General features: G+C 56.8%; 1 protein-coding gene across 4 annotated transcripts in view; it reads left to right on the top strand.

The window, feature by feature from the left end:
• The window catches only part of PFKP (phosphofructokinase, platelet), a 53066-nt gene extending 37485 nt beyond the window's left edge, over positions 1-15581 (top strand). Inside the window, exons 12-23 of one of the 4 annotated variants that reach the window (XM_061436524.1) lie at positions 253-322; positions 532-678; positions 1039-1109; positions 2656-2743; positions 3226-3378; positions 7938-8090; positions 9483-9647; positions 10632-10693; positions 10937-11048; positions 12523-12622; positions 15089-15191; positions 15267-15581. In XM_061436524.1, the coding sequence (XP_061292508.1) occupies positions 253-322; positions 532-678; positions 1039-1109; positions 2656-2743; positions 3226-3378; positions 7938-8090; positions 9483-9647; positions 10632-10693; positions 10937-11048; positions 12523-12622; positions 15089-15191; positions 15267-15414 (1372 nt within the window). In that variant the 3' untranslated portion in view covers positions 15415-15581. The remainder of the gene's footprint in view (positions 1-252; positions 323-531; positions 679-1038; positions 1110-2655; positions 2744-3225; positions 3379-7937; positions 8091-9482; positions 9648-10631; positions 10694-10936; positions 11049-12522; positions 12623-15088; positions 15192-15266) is intronic. The other 3 variants (XM_061436526.1, XM_061436527.1, XM_061436528.1) reach the window with 3 other exon arrangements.
• Positions 15582-16179: the final 598 nt, after the last annotated feature.

The following is a 16179-nucleotide window of genomic DNA, read 5'->3' as shown; positions in this document are numbered from 1 at the left end:
GAGCCTGACATGTGGGTTGCTAGCATTCCAGGAAAGAAACTAGCTGCATTCTGGACGCAGCCCCCTCAGCCCCCTCACACAGCGTCCATCCCAGACTCTGGGACCGCCTGGGGCTCCTTTCCAGATCGAAAGCCCGCACCGCAGCCACCCGCGCCCCGCGCAGGCATCGTCTGAGGCCCCTTCTCCCCGGGAGAGCCCATGTGCTCTGTCCTACTCTCTAGCCTGTGGTCCGACTCCAGCCTTTTCTTCCAGGAGCTTCGAGAACAACCTCAATACCTACAAGCGGCTGGCCATCAAGCTGCCGGACTCCGAAATCCCAAAGGTAGGAGACCCTGCCCCCTGTCCTCTCCCCTGCTTCCGGCCCGGCTTGGTCCTTGCTTCGTGGAGGCCACCCTGCGCCCCTCCAGTGCGTCCCTCCCACCCCCGCCCAGCCGGACCTCGCGGCCCGAGTCCCCGCGCCAGCCTCTCACTTGCGCATGGGCTTGGGGGGGTGCGTCTAGCCAGTGACCTGCCCCGCCCCCTGACTTGCAGAGCAACTGCAATGTGGGCGTCGTGAACGTGGGTGCGCCCGCGGCCGGCATGAACGCGGCCGTGCGCGCTGCCGTGCGCGTGGGCATCTCTGAGGGACACAAGATGTTTGCTGTGTACGACGGCTTCGAGGGCTTCGCCAAAGGCCAGGTGAGTCCTGGGGGCGCCCGCGGGGAAGGGCTTCGGTGAAAGGCAGGTTCTGGATTTCTGAGGTGGTGGGTACTGCGTCTCTGGGATCCCAGAACTGGGACATTAGGTGGGAAGGGGAGCAGATGCACGCGAAGTAGTGGGGAGGTGCACTTGGGATGCTGGTGCCCCTGACTATGGGACCTTGGGGTCCAGCTCAGGCCCTGGCTCCTCCTGCCTCTCAGGGAAAGCTGTTTGTTCATGTTTGGCAAATCCTTACAGACATGCCGCCTGTCAGAGGGGCAGACTCTGAGCTGTTTGTAAAGCCTTCTCCTTCCCTTTACTTGTTCACCTCAGCTGTTTCTCTATGTGTTTGCACCTTAGATAAAGGAAATCGGCTGGGGGGACGTTGGAGGCTGGACGGGCCAAGGCGGCTCCATCCTTGGGACAAAACGGTAATTCTCCCGTCTTGATCCTGACCTGCTCTCGGGGAGCAGGGTGCCACGTTGCAGGGAGAGGAACTGTGCGGCATTCATGTCCCGTCCGGGATCCGGGAGGGAAGGGATTGGCACCAGCTCGCGTCTGGGCCACACTCTGGGAGAGACCCAGGCCAGGTGTGGGGAGCGGTGAGATGCGGCCTCAAAGGGACACCAAGCGGAGGGCCTGGGAGGGCCTCCCGCTGGTTCCTTGTTTCCTTCGTTGGAACAAGCCGGTGGTGGCAGAAAGCCCTCATCCCGTGTGGGGCAGTGCAGACGCAGGCACGTGGGCTGCAGTGACTGTGCCCTGTAGAGGAGCTAGATGTGGCTCAGCGTCCAGGGAGCCCAGCCACCAGGTCACCACCACCCAAGGGAGGACCCGAGGGGCTCCGCACAAAACCGCAGGTTTCTGAACCGTGGATGCTCCTGTTGCGGTTACAGCGGGGCCCGGATGTGTTCCCGCCGAGGCGCTGATTTAACACGAGGCTGTTTGCTCTCTCATCTCTGGGCGCAGCCATCACTGTGTGTCTCATATTATATGGAAGGACAGTGTGGGTACCTGGGCTCAGAGGGGCGTTGGATTCCACACGAGTGGTAGCCTGTTGTCCAAAGGAATCATCCCAGCTTCTGCCCTGCCCTGAAGCTGGGCACCCTGCCACCAGCGCTCCGCGGAGCTGACCTAGGTGTCCAGAGCTCTTGTGGTCCTGTCCCCCAGCACCCTTGGGGATGGTGGTGTGATGGCGGAGCTCCATGCAGGGGATAGTGCCCCCTGGCTGCCTCCTGGGCCTCTTCGACCAACTGTGACTCTGTTTCATGAGCCCCACCCTCCCAGAGGCTGCTCTGGGGGCGGCAGGGCTGGAGGGGTGGCTGGCAGCACCTTCTCACGATGCTTAGATGCTGGGGAACCCTCTAGTCGACTCCGCATGCACTCGTGTGTCCTGAGCACCCAGCCCTACAACCTCTCTACAGCTTCCCCTAGCGGAGCCCATCCCAATTGTGAAGGCTTGATGCCCAGGGGACACAGCGGAAAGGTCGGGGTGGGCGCTGGGTGGGCTCTCTCAACGGCTGAGTATCCTTTGCCTCCTCCACTTGCAGCCGTGTGTGGACAGAGGGTGAAATGGGTTAAGGTGAGCAGGTGTGTGTGGAGGTGACTTTGAGTGAGATTACTCCAGACGAGGTGTGTGTAGTCTGTACGTGACTCGAAAACTGGACATTTCCATCCAGATGATTACCGCTGTGAACGTGTGATAGCTTCCATGGTTCACCATGTCCCTAACCCAGGAGGTGGGATTTTCTGAGGTCCAGCTGTGAGGCAGCTGCAAAGTTTCTTTCCATTTCCTTTTGAAAAGACCCTCTTTTGAGACCTGACTCCTGGCTGTGCCCACCATGGGTGGCTCCCCAGCCATGCTGTCCCCCAGACACGTGGCCCGGGGCGCCTCCTGCCCCTGAGTGTCATGCCGCTTGGCCTCAGAGGGTGGGGCACAGAGGGGGCCCTGCCTGAGCTCGCCCCCTTGAACCTCCCCAGCACCCTCCCTGGGAAGTACCTGGAGGACATCGCGGCGCAGATGCGAACCCATGGCATCAGTGCGCTCTTGATCATCGGTGGATTCGAGGTATGTCTGCTCACCTGCTGGCCGGCGCTGCGCGTTTGAGAGGGGACCCCGTGTCAGCGCCTGTGAGCACCCTGCCGTCTGCTCCTTGTCGGGACCGGGGGCCGTGGTGCCACGGGCCCAGCTGCCACTGAGAACCGGCGATGTAGGACTTGGGGCCACTTGCGCCCCTGACCCCGTGGCTGGGCTGTCTGCTCAGTGAGTCCTCACATCTGCCGGGTCTGTGGCGGTGACCCTCTCTCGTGAGTTGGAAGCCCATTGGTTACTCAGAGAGGAGGGCAGTTATGGGGCCAGATTATTATCTTTTAACTACCTGTTGGATTGTCCACCTTCGTTTTTAATATCAGCCTCATGATGACCTTGACGTTTCCTTTAAAGAAAACGGGAGAACCTGAAACAGTCGCTCGCTCTGGGCCGACGCCCAGATGGCAATGCATGGCCACCCACCACCCAACCACCCCCCCACCTCACACACTCACCCGCAGGCCTACCTGGGGCTGCTGGAGCTGTTGGCCGCCCGGCAGAAACACGAGGAGTTCTGTGTCCCCATGGTCATGGTCCCCGCCACCGTCTCCAACAACGTGCCCGGCTCCGACTTCAGCATCGGGGCGGATACCGCCCTCAACACCATCACCGACGTGAGTGTGGGCAGCAGGGCAGGGGCTGCGGAACTAACCTGGGGCTCCGGCCCGCTTTTATGTACCGTGTGCTCGAGACAGACTGGGCTGGGGGTCTGCTGAAAAGTTTTTCTTTTTTAAAATAAAGGGACTTTCCTGGCAGCCCGGTGGCTAAAACTCCACGCTCCCGAGGCAGTGGGTGCAGGTTTGATCCCTGATTGGGGGGAACTACAGTCCTGCATGCTGACACAGCCAAAAACGAGAAGAAAAAAAAAAGCCTGACAATCTACAATTCGACCCCAAAGCTTTCCACCTCCGTTTCCCTTCACTGCAGCTGGGGTGACACCATCTGTAGTTCAGCTGGTTTTGGGTCACAGTGATGTGGATATTCGATTAAACCCACCCCTGTTTTCTGGCTAAATTTCCCCCAAGCCCATAACACGTTACTGTGTTATTGTGATGAAACCTGGGTCCAGGGGCCCGTGCTGTGGTGTGTGAAGGTAGAAGCTGGACTGAAGATTTTGTGAGTTCATTCCCTGACCTGGATCCTTTTAAACAATTGTCCTCCTCCTCCTGCTTGTGGACTGGGGACGATAAACCACGTGTGAAAGAATACTATGGTACTTGAATGTTTTTTTATCCCCCCTAAAGTCCATACATGGAGAAGGCAGTGGCCACCCACTCCAGTACTCTTGCCTGGAGAATCCCATGGACGGAGGAGCCTGGTGGGCTGCAGTCCATGGGGTCGCTAAGAGTCGGACACGACTGAGCGACTTCACTTTCACTTTTCGCTTTCATGCATTGGAGAAGGAAATGGCAACCCACTCCAGTACTCTTGCCTGGAGAATCCCAGGGATGGCGGAGCCTGGTGGGCTGCCATCTATGGGGTTGCGCAGAGTCGGACACGACTGAAGCAAGTTAGCAGCAGCAGCAGCAAAGTCCGTACAAAGCATAGAAATACATTTTAATTATCATAAATTTAAATCACACTTGGGAAATCACTTGGGCTTTTGAAGATCAGTGAGGATCAGAATGCATAACTCCTTTATTTTTTTTCAATTCAGTGTCTAGAATTTTCTGGTAAATTCTCACATTTTATTTTCCTTGGGAGACACAGGCCTCGTGGCTGTATTTCTAGCTTTTTTCCCTTAAACCAATGGGCATCAAATCTGTCTCCAGTGCCGGTAAATAAAAGAAAAGCTTTTAAAGTAGGATGTATGCGGTAAGCAGTGCTTGGTGCTGGTTCCTTGCTTTCCTGAACCTCTTCAACTTTCTGCAGTTTCTGTATTAAAAAGCCTCCGGCGTGGCCTTGGCTGGTGTCCGCGTGCTGGACCTCCTCACCCGCGCGCCCGCCCCTCGTGCCCCCGGGGATGCCGTCTGTGCTTCCGCTGCTGTGGGACTAACTCAGCCTCTGGCCGCTCGCTGCTCAAGGTCTGAGTTGAAAGGTCGTGTGTCATTACTGCTCCCGTGTAGCTGGGTCTGAGTCTGCTCTCGCCACGCTTGCAGTACAAGCAGCCGGAGTTTGTGTTCTGATTGTCGCCTAACGAGACCCCGGGGGTGGCAGGAACTCCGGGGGCGGTCGTCGGTGGGTCCTGACCAGGGTCGTGTGTGTCCCCTGTGGCCTTTCCCACTCTTAGCAGGACAGGGTGCTCCCACTCCTTAATCCCAGGCTCCTCTGCTACCAAGAATTACTTTTCCAAGTGACAGAGATTCCCTACATGTGGATTGTTGAAAATCTGAAAACCAGGACAGGTCTGGGGAAATTCCACATGGTCCATCCTGCTTCCCTTCAAGGGGTTTTGAGATTTATTACATGGCCCTTAACATGCAGGCTTTTCTTTACTGGAGCTTCTCCGAGCTGGGGTCACCATTGGTAACGGGCCAGAGCTGCCCCACAAATTGGGGGTGCTGCTCTGCTGCTAAGTTCGTGCCCAGTGGTCAGGCGGTGGTTGGGATGACTCTGAGCTGGGCCTGCTCAGTGGGTCCTGGAGCTGGGGGACGGGAGACCGACTGGTTCCCCAGCTTGTGTGTGTCGAGCCGCAGTGCAATTGAGTCTCTCAAGAGGCCTGGGTTTGGTTGGCCCTTGGCTGGGCCGGGCACATTCAAGGGGGCGGCAGGCAGGACCGTGCTGGGGGAGGGCCTGAGGGTCATCATTCTCGAGCCTTCCCGGGAGGCAGGAGGCTCTTGGGCTTCCAGAGCCAGCTCAGCGTCTGTTCGTCTGTCCAGTCAGCTCAGGACAGGCCTCCGTGGCCTGGGATCTGGGGTCTGGATGCCGATGGTGGCAGTGCCACCTCCCGGCCTTGGGGACAGCCCCGGGTACCTCCTGTCCCAGCTGCTCTCTTCCACTCAGAGGCCAGAGTGGTCTGGCGGTGACTTTGTACCCAGGGGACATCTGCGACGCTGGGGGACACCCTGGCCGTCAGAACTGGGTGGCCGGGGGTGGGGAGGTGGGGCATGGTGTCTGGTGAGTATCGGCCTGGATGCTGCTGACCGTGTGATGTCAGGATGACCCCGCAGCCCAGGGTCTTCAGCTGGAATATCCCAGGGGGCCGAGGGGGTGAACCCCGAGGTGCCTAGTGTCGTCAGGTGGCACATCCTCTGGACACTTAACCCCTTGTCCTCACGTCCCCTCCTCATCAGTCTGTGTGCTGAGCTTACGGATGCATTCCTGGAAACAGATCCCTGGGGACTTACTCCATCACAAGGTCCCGGGGTTCCGGGGAGGCACTGGCTCTCAGGGCTCGGGTTCAGAGTCTGAAGCCAAAGTGGGGGCTGCGTCTTCTCCTCTGGGCCGCACGCTGGTCCCCTTCAGAGCCGCAGCTGACGTGAGCTTGGTGCTGCCCAGGCGGCTGGCTCGCTCAGCATTGCCCCCAGGGCCCCGGGCTCGTGTCCTGGGCAGGGTTCTCCTGGCTCTGAGTGTCCGTCTCATTTTCCAGAGATCAGAGGAAAAGCAGGGAGTGATGAGGGTCAGAGGGAGGGTGGGAAGAATGTACAGGTGTAGAACTGCCATCAGATTTCAAGGTGCTGGTGCCCCGCCCGCCCCCTATGCCGGGTGACCCCACCTAGAGCGTCCTGGGGGGTGCAGACAGTCTGTGAGCCCATCTAAGCACGGCGCTCATGACCCCTCCATCCAGCAGGCATTCAGGCAGCCCCACGGTGGCCCTGAGTTGCACTGGGGCTGGGGAGGTTCCCCTTGGGGATCTGGGCTGGACTGGGTGGGGTGGTGATTGAGGACGGTGGTGGGGCATGGGGCAGGTGAGCAACCCCCTGATCTTCCTCACGGCCGCTCCCTGGACTCACCCAGCGTGGGCTCACCGTCCACACATCCTAGGGCCGTAGCCCCCAGAACCCAGCCTGTCTGGGAGTCTGGGGACGGAAGAGGCAGGGCCGGCAGAGAGCCATGCTCTCTGGAAAGCCCGGGTCGTCCTGCCAGGAATTTCCCCGCACAAGGTGTTGGAAGTGGCTTCAAGCGTGAGGACTAAAGACGGGACAGAGGCCGGGTCCTGCGAGCGTCTGGCCATGGGGCGCTGTGGCCTCAGGGCAGGTGGTGGACCGGGACACTAACAACCTACTTGCACTAACGTGGAGGCGGGAGATCTGGTCCCCGGTCGTGTGCTTGAGAGCAGCCCGCTTTTCTGACATCAGAGCCTAGTGGTTTCGTGGGGATCCCGAACCCCCCAGGGCTCTCTGTGAGGGTCACACGGCCTGGGCAGAGGGGGCTCCACGGGCGTCTGCCTCCCCAGCCATCCGGCACTACCTCTCTGAGGGGTCCCAGCAGCCTGGCCCCTAAGGTCCCGCCAAATGGCCGCCCGCATCTCCTCCTGATGATGCCAGAAAGGCCTGGCTGCTCGTCCACCACTAACCTCGCGCCGCCTTGGCCCTGCTCTGCTGCCCACCTGCCCAGGCCTGTGTGCTCTGGGCCTGCACCCTGAGTCCCCCTGCTGGTCTCCTCCTGCACCCTGAGTCCCCCACTGCTGGTCTCCCCCTGCACCCTGAGTCCCACTGCTGGTCTCCTCCTGCACCCTGAGTCCCACTGCTGGTCTCTTCCTGCACCCCAGGTCCCCCACTTCTGGTCTCCCCTGCACCCCAGGTCCCCCACTTCTGGTCTCCCCTGCACCCCAAGTCCCCCCTGCTGGTCTCCCCTGCACCTTGAGTCCCCCCGCTGGTCTCCTCCTGCACCCCAAGTCCCAGTGCTGGTCTCCCCCTGCACCCTGAGTCCCCCTGCTGGTCTCCTCCTGCACCCTGAGTCCCCCTGCTGGTCTCCTCCTGCACCCTGAGTCCCACTGCTGGTCTCCCCCTGCACCCTGAGTCCCACTGCTGGTCTCCCCTTGCACCCTGAGCCCCCCTGCTGTTCTCCCCTGCACCCCGAATCCCCACTGCTGGTCTTCCTCTATACTCCAAGTTCCCCTGCTGGTCTCCCCTGCACCCCGAGTCCCCACTACTGGTCTCCCCTTGCACCCCAAGCCCCCCTGCTGGTCTCCCCTGCACCCCGAGCCCCCCCAGGTCTCTCCCCTGCAGCTTCCTCCCCATTGGCCATTATGGATATGGGTTCCCTGCTGACCCGCCCCCGCTTCGCTCAGGCTTTCCGGAGCTTGCTGGAGCTGTCGAAGAAACGCGACAGCCACCCCGAGTTTTGCATCCCTGTTTGTATGGTGCCCGCCACCATTAGCAACAACGTGCCAGGCACAGACCTGAGCATAGGCTGTGACACGGGCCTGAACGTGATTGTGGAGGTAAGATCTTCTCATTTGCTCAAGGAGATGGCCCGTCAGGGGTCCCGCAGGGTCTGTCTTTCCCACTCAAGGAGAATCGGAACGGGGACCTGCTGGATCTTTCAGGGCGAAGGAGCCCTGCTTCTCATCAGCTCGGGTTAGCACAGTTTCCGCCCAGCCTATCTTGGGGAGCCCACCTGTGCCGACTCTCAGTGGGCTGTTCCCTCGGGGGCCCTGGGTGAGCCTGCTCCTGCCTACCAGGACAAAAGCCCCGAGGTGCCCCCAGGTGACCAGTGGCAGTATGGTGTTGGAGGAGACAGGACGCAGAGCAAGGGGGTGGGCAGAGGGACCCAGTGCTGGGCGTATGAGAGTCCAGTGGAGCCAGGGTCACAGGGAGGCGGGGAGGAGATGCCCTTCCTTGGGGGCTTCACCCACAGTCCCTCCCAGCCCCATCCAAGTGGGGCCCCAGCAGGCTGGTGTCACCCAGGCTCCGAGGGACCAGCGTTTCCAAGCCCTGACCACCTGGCGTCCATCGGCACTGACCCTCACCCATCGGCACCCTGCTTGCCTGGACTGTGCTGTGGGCAGTGGGACCCGTGTCCTCCCCAAGTGGGGACCCCCAGAGGTGCAGAGCCCCCTGTGCTGGAAGGTTCCCGTCTCAGCTGGGCAGAGCCCTGGTAAACGGCAGTTGAGCACAGGTTCTGAGCTGATGGTTAGATAGGAAGGCTGTAACCAGGACCTCTGCCGTCGAGGCCAACAGGCACGTCTGGGCCGGCTGGTGATGATAGCTGCTGTTCTGGGTCAGGAGGGGAGCCCATGAGACCTGCAGCCGAGGGGGCCTGTGCATCCCCCATCCTGAATTCCTGAGACAGAGGCCAGGCAGGCAGGTTTTAGTGCTCAAACGCCACGTGAAGGACCCGTGGACACCATGGCCCTGTGGGTCTCCCCACCCGGCCGGGCATCCCCAGGCCTGAGCACCAGGAGGATGAGACGGGCGTGTTGACGTGGTTTCTTTTCCTGTCTGGGCTCCTGGAGAACGCGGAGCTGCCCGGCCGCTGAAGTGCACCCTGAGTTTGGATGAGATCAGTCCGTTTTGGGGGAGGGTGGTGATCCGTCACAGATGCTGGAGGGGTCATCAGGGGTGATGGAATGGGACCCGTCTGGTGATCACGTGCTTGTTCACATTTAAACCAAAGTCTTGGAGCGAAGGTCTCCCCGCTGGTGGTGGTACACTTTGGTGCACAAAGCCTTCTTCCCCCGGCGTGTCCCCGGAGTGTTTCAGGAGAGAACAGAGCAGGGACATGCCTGCTGATGAGCCCTAAGAGGCCAGGGCCCAGGGCCCAGCGCACCGCCCAAGGTCAGGGCCGGCCGCAGGGCGGTGTCCGCGTCTCCTGACCGTGTCTCCTCGTGCAGACGTGTGACCGCATCAAGCAGTCAGCCAGTGGGACCAAGCGGCGCGTGTTCATCATTGAGACCATGGGGGGCTTCTGTGGCTACCTGGCCAACATGGGAGGACTGGCGGCTGGCGCAGACGCTGCCTACATCTTCGAGGAGCCCTTCGACATCCGGGACCTGCAGGTGCGTGGACGCAGGAACCCAGGGGTCGCTGACTGACAGGTCCAGGGTCTCAGGAACCACTCCCATCCCCCGCCACATCACAAACACTAGTGAGGCATTAGAGCTCCATGTGCAAGGACAGGCCGACCCCTGGAACAGGTTCTGGGGCACCTGCTGCTCGTACCCCGAGCTTGTAACTGTGTTTCTTACACACTCACCTGGGAAGCAGTTAATGCCCTCCCTGGAGGCCCTACACTTGCAGGGACACGGATGTGCTAGGTGCCTGGGGCCTTGCTGGGTCATGGCCACCACGTCCAGGCCTCGGGTGCGCAGGCGGCCAGAGCTCGGGGTCCCTGTGGGTCTGAGCCGGGGGACTGCAGCAGTGGAGGACAGACCCCCGCCTGCAGGAGCCCCTGGTCCCCTGTGGCCAGGACATGGGGAGGACGACACGGAGAGGGCTGCCCAGTGCCCCCGGGGAGGCTTGCCCCAGCAAGGACGCAGCCCAGGGGAGCGTCGCCCCAAAATCAGGACTGGAAACTCACAGTCCACCTGCTCTTCTGCAGCCGGCTTCCTTTGGAACCTGTGCTCTTGTGTCCTTGCTGAAATTCTCCTGCCTGAACGTGCCTGTTAGGCAGGGTCAGGAGTCTCTGTGTAAAGCCAGGTGACAGCCGTGTTCCTCTGAGATAGCAGGTGCGGGCATTGGCAGAGCAGCCTGGGGAGCAGCCTTAGCGAGCACACAGAGCACACAGTGACGTGTCCACGGGCGCCTCACCTCTCAGGCATCGTCTGCGGACACTGAGCGGTGCACTGACGCCATGACCCCCCCGCCCCCGCCCCGGCTGTGGTCTCCATGTGCCGCTGTCCCCAGTGGGTGTCACTAGCCGACACATCACTGTCCACTGTCCCCTCTGCCACGAGGTCAGCTCACAGCAGCCACACCGGCCACACTTGGGGCAGTGCCCGGCATACAGCAGGCGCCTAATCACAGTGTCCTGACTTTCCTAGTCCAACGTGGAGCACCTGACGGAGAAGATGAAGACCAGTATCCAGAGGGGGCTGGTGCTCAGGTAACATCCCATGGTCCCCAGGCGCGGCTGCTCCTCCTCCGCGTGGTCTCGCTCTGCTCTGTGTTCAGACCAGCGGGCGTTTAAATGACTCAAGGGCCATTTTTAGAAATCCAGTTTTGCTTGGTCGTCAGTTTCCATTTTTAAGATTCTTTCAGTGGTTTCTGTCACAATGCCGCCGCGGTGATAAGGAGCGAGGGTGGCATGGTTGCAGGGGCAGGACGACCCTGGGCTTGTGTGTTGCAGGAACGAGAGCTGCAGCGAGAACTACACCACCGACTTCATCTACCAGCTCTACTCCGAGGAGGGCAAGGGCGTGTTCGACTGCAGGAAGAATGTGCTGGGCCACATGCAGCAGGTGGGCCACGGGCGGGGCATGGCCTCATGCCTTATCTCACGTAGATGGCCTGTGTTAGCTGTATTGCAAAAAGGAAGTGTATTTCTAAGTCAGTTCCACAGTGATTAGAATCAGCATCTGAACTATGTATGTTGTCACACCGGCTATCATCAGCCTCAGGAACACTTTCTGTTCTGACAGTTGAGCGGATAGGCTTTGTCAGAAAACCGTCCGCTTCCATATACATAGTGACACCAGTTAAGTGGAAAGACGCGTTCAAATTAAGTACTTGATTCAGTGAATTCAGTCGCTCAGTCGTGTCTGACTCTTTGCCACCCCATGGACTGCAGCATGCCAGGCCTCCCTGTCCATCACCACCTTCTGGAGCTGACTCAAACTCATGTCCATTGAGTCGGTGATGCCATCCAACCTATCTCATCCTCTGTTGTCCCCTTCTCCTCCTGCCTTCAATCTTTCCCAGTATCAGGGTCTTTTCTAATGAGTTGGTTCTTCGCATCAGGTGGCCAAAGTATTGGAGCTTCAGCTTCAGCATCAGTCCTTCCAATGAACATTCAGGACTGATTTCCTTTAGGATGGACTGGTTGGAGCTCCTTGCAGTACAAGGGACTCTCGAGAGTCTTCTCCAACACCACCATTCAAAAGCATCAAATCTTCGGCGCTCAGCTTCCTTTAGAGTTCAACTCTCACATCCATACATGACAACTGGAAAAACCATAGCTTTGACTAAGATGGACGTTTGTTGGCAAAGTGATGTCTCTGCTTTTTAATATGTTGTCTAGGTTGGTCATAACTTTTCTTCAGTATCTTTGATTCAGTATCAGGCCTTCATACCCATTTAAACTGGAGTGTCAGACAAATGACAGTTCTTTGAGATCTGCGTGAAATCAGAGCAATTTGACAGAATCTTGGGGTATGCATGTCAGTGCACCCCAGACAGGGCAAGCAGTTGGAGTGGAGTCGTGGGACCTGGTCCCCTGACAGCAGGCCCTCCCAGCACCACGTCTCAGTCCTTGTCTCAGGAGCTTGTAGTTCAGGGTCCACAAACTCAGTGACTGCCCTGAAGTTACACGATGGCATATGTGGTAGGCGTGTGTAGGTCTTTCTGAAAGCGAGCCCACAGAGTGGACCAGCCTCTTAAGAGAACTGTGACCCTTCCCCACGGCCTCCCCAAAACAAGTTGAAGGAGTCCTGACGAAGATGCTGACGTAAGGACGATGCTCAGGGTCTGGTTGATTAAAAGCCGCCTCCTCGGGAAGCAGTGACACCTGACCGGGGGTTTTGGCTGCAGGAGTGACAGGCTTTCTTGTGGTTTGTTTGTTCCCAGTCACGTACAAGGAGATAGAAACAGACCCTCATATTTCTTAGAAATAGGACGTGAATTTTGTTAGTCATTATAACTTCTGTTCCATTTTAAAAGCTAACAGTCAGGAAGGTGCTGGTGTCTAACTCTCATGTTAACTCTGACCAACCACAGGGTGGGGCGCCTTCTCCGTTCGACAGAAACTTTGGAACCAAAATTTCCGCCAGAGCCATGCAGTGGATCAGCTCGAAGCTGAGGGAGTCCGTGGGGAAAGGTACCAATCGGTGGCAGGCGGCGTGGGTTGGGAGGGCCGTGGTCTGTGCAGGCATGTTTCTGCCCCATGTCCGTCTGGCTTTGGGCTGCATGTGACTTCTGCAGCTACTGTCTGTGACTTAGGTTATAACTAGGAATAAATGTACTTAAGGAAACAGAACGCTAATTACTGCAGGAGGCACTCCGCTCATGTAGGAAGAAACTGTCCGCTCTGAGGGCCCCGGAGCCGCCGTGACCTTCCCTGTTTCTCTGCTGTGCTGACGCCGAGTTGGCTTTTACCTAAGACACTTGGCACCTTCCATTATTCCTTTATGGCCTCTTTTTTGGGAAGACAGCAAGGGATGGGGAGGCACCTGGACGGCTTCCTCCCTGGCGGGTTTTCCCTCCAACTCTGAGCCCCTCCCCAGGGCAGCAGCCCTGCGATCCTTCCTTCAGGGTCTGACTTTGCAGGATTAAACCTTCAAAGGCTCTGGTTTTGTGGTTTACATGAGGGGAGCTGGTCTCTGCTATGGCCTGGAACCCACCTGGCCCTGAGCAAGTGGTTCCGGGGTCACAGCCACTGCCCAGGCCCAGCGAGGCCAGTTCCCCAGATCAGCCTCGCCCACCACACGCTCACTGGTGGGACCCCGCCCTCCCTGGGACTCACCCATCCATGTCACCTCTGAGCTGTTGCTGTGATGGTGGGTATCCGGTCCCCCTGTGGCTGCCGGAGGCTGACCCTCCAGGTCAGCAGGGAGACGGCCAGGCCCCTCCTGCTGGTCCAGCACTCATTTATTCTGTTACTGCTTCATGTTATCTGATTGTTTGGGCTGTGTTATTTCCTAGAATTTAAAAACATTTTAAGAATTTTTGATATTGTATGTTAGAGAAGGTCCAGGTTTTATATTCTGTGAGTCACAGGCTGCAGACATGTATCTCCCATTTGGCAAACCCAGTCGTTTTCTGTTAGGGTTATTTTTTAATGAAGAACTCAATTTAGTAATGTAGTCAGTTTTTTTAACTTTGTCCTTGAAGATTAGAAATTTTTGTTACTAAAAATTCACCTTTTACATTTGGTTTTTAGCCCATTTGAACTGGTATTAACATTTAAGGTCTAATTTTTTTCCATGTGAATAATTACTTGGGTGCTAGCCACTGAAAAATCCATTCCCCTCAATCTGCAGTACAGTTAATCTCCATCCAAGAACAGGAAGCCAGAAACTTAAGGGACTGTTTCTGGATTGTTCGGTTCTTTTTTTGGCAGTTAGCAATCTTGCCAGTGAACAATTACTGTTATCAGGTAGTCCTACCTGGGCTTTCTTCATTTCAGCTATTCCTGACTCTTTGTGTCCATCAGTTCTGTTGGATTTTTGGAGGTGGGGATTACATGTAAATAACAAATTACATAAATAACAAATAATTGGAATAAGAATTGATATTTTTAAAATATTTATCTTCTAATCCATGAACAATTTAATCTCCATATATTTAGACTGTTTGTTACTACAGCATTGTTTTCCATAAAGCTACTGACTATAAGTTTATTCCTGACTTAGTGATTTTAAAAATATATTGCTGTGAAGGGTATTACAATTTCTTACTGCTGGTGTACAGAAATACAAGTTATTTTTATACACTGATGTAAATTGTAGTAATCGTGTAAATGCATCTTTTCTTGGTTTTCTCACAGCATCTGCATGGATGTGTCTTTTCTTGGTTTTCTTACACACAGCATCTGCATGGATGTGTCTTTTCTTGGTTTTCTTACACACAGCATCTGCATGCAGATCTTTTTTTTTCCTTGACTTTTTGTGGATGAGTTTCCTCCAGAGAAACCCCAACAGACGTAGTGACAGAACTCCTGTCTTGTCTCCTGGATAATACAGGGAACACATCAGTGCTTCATGACTCAGAATTCTCACTAATATTTAAGCGAAGTCTTTCTGCAACTTATTTGTTGACGGTCTTTGGTGGATACTGTATGCTCTGATGTTCGCTAAGAATTGTTTCAGTTATGAAGGTTAGGACACACTTGCATTGAATGAGATGGATGGTCCCTTGAATTTTCTTTAGTTTGACTTGCTCATGTTACACTCACCTTGCCTCTCCTGGGTATACCCGCGACGCCCCTAGGCTGCATCCCCTCTGTTCCCCTCTGTGTAGAGGGTAGGCTTGGTCTAGCATCCAGGAGGCCTGGGGGTTCCCTGGGGAGAGCATTTCTAAGAGTCCTGATTTGGGATGTTTGATAAACCTCTGCCTGTGTCCCGGCTGCGCTTCTGCTGTAGGGAGAGCTGACGGCTGCATGTCTTCCACGTTTACAGACCTGCTTTTGTTTGAATCTCAAGTTTGGCATGAAAATACACAATTTACCCTCTTCTCTGCAGTGCCTACAGCTCTCCGTGCCTCTTGCTCTCCAGACCTTGGTAATTTGTGTCAATATCTAGACCTCATCTCTCATTTTCTGACATCATCTTTCTACCTTTCATAGGAAAAAAATTTTTAAGTGAGGACTCTGTGTGTGTGCTGGGAATCAGCAAGAGAACACTGCTGTTCCAGCCCGTGGCGGAGCTGAAGAAGGAGACAGACTTCGAGTAAGCGCCTGAGGTCAGGGGCGGGGGAGGCCCCCTGGGTGAGCCCCACCCCGCTCAGCCTGGTCCCCCCCGCAGGCACCGGATCCCCAAGGAGCAGTGGTGGTTGAAGCTGCGGCCCCTCATGAAGATCCTGGCCAAGTACAAGGTCAGCTTCGAGGTGTCGGATGCCAGCCAGCTGGAGCCTGTGCAGCCCCGTGGCCCCGAGGAGCCGGCTGCCATCTAGCGGCCGCCCGCCTGCTGTCATGGTCCAGTTATTTATGAGCACTTTACGCGAGCATCGTCCACGTGAAGCCTGACCCCAGGCCCTGGTGCACGGGCCGCCTGTGCTGTCCTGTCTCCTGCTTCACAACCTGCGGGTCCCGCAGAATTAAACGTTTGCTACAACCCCAACCACTGTGCTGTCTTTATTTTACGTGAGAGTTGAAGACCTCGGGGTGTGCGGGTGGCGGTCAGGGTTCTGTTGGCAGAAACAGGTGTTTTCTAGGGAATCGGGGCCGGCCACAGGCAAGGGCAAAGTCACTGGAGGAAAAAGGCAGTGCTCTGACCTGCAACACGTGGGTGATGCCCCGCGCACAGATGGCCCTGGACCAGGGAAGGTGGTGCTGCCAAGGGGGAACGAGGGCATGCACCCCAGAGTCTGCAGAGAAGGGGCCCCAGCCCCCGCCGTGTGTGCCCAGAGGAGGGGGATGGGGGAGAGTCAGTGTCCTTCGGAGCAGAGCCTGACTGGACACGGTGGTCCCACAGCCAGTGAGTGGAGGCCAGCGTTGGGACACCTCATGCGTTTCCCCGTAAAGTCCCTAAAAGCTACTTCAGCAAATAGTCATTTAAAATAATGCCTAAAGCACAGGTAGGTCAGGGTCACCTTTTTGTTTTAAAAGGCATGCACTAGGACAGTACGGTAAAACAGCACTTAAAGCTTTAGAAAGTCTCAAGACTATATACTCTGTGCACCTCTGGCATTTAGTGAGCGATGATTTCAGTTAATTTC

The sequence above is a fragment of the Bos javanicus genome, chromosome 13, assembly GCF_032452875.1.
Source record: "Bos javanicus breed banteng chromosome 13, ARS-OSU_banteng_1.0, whole genome shotgun sequence".
Taxonomy (NCBI): Eukaryota; Metazoa; Chordata; class Mammalia; order Artiodactyla; family Bovidae; genus Bos; species Bos javanicus.
Note: the sequence above shows the minus strand (reverse complement) of the source record. Positions and strands in the feature narration are given on the sequence as shown.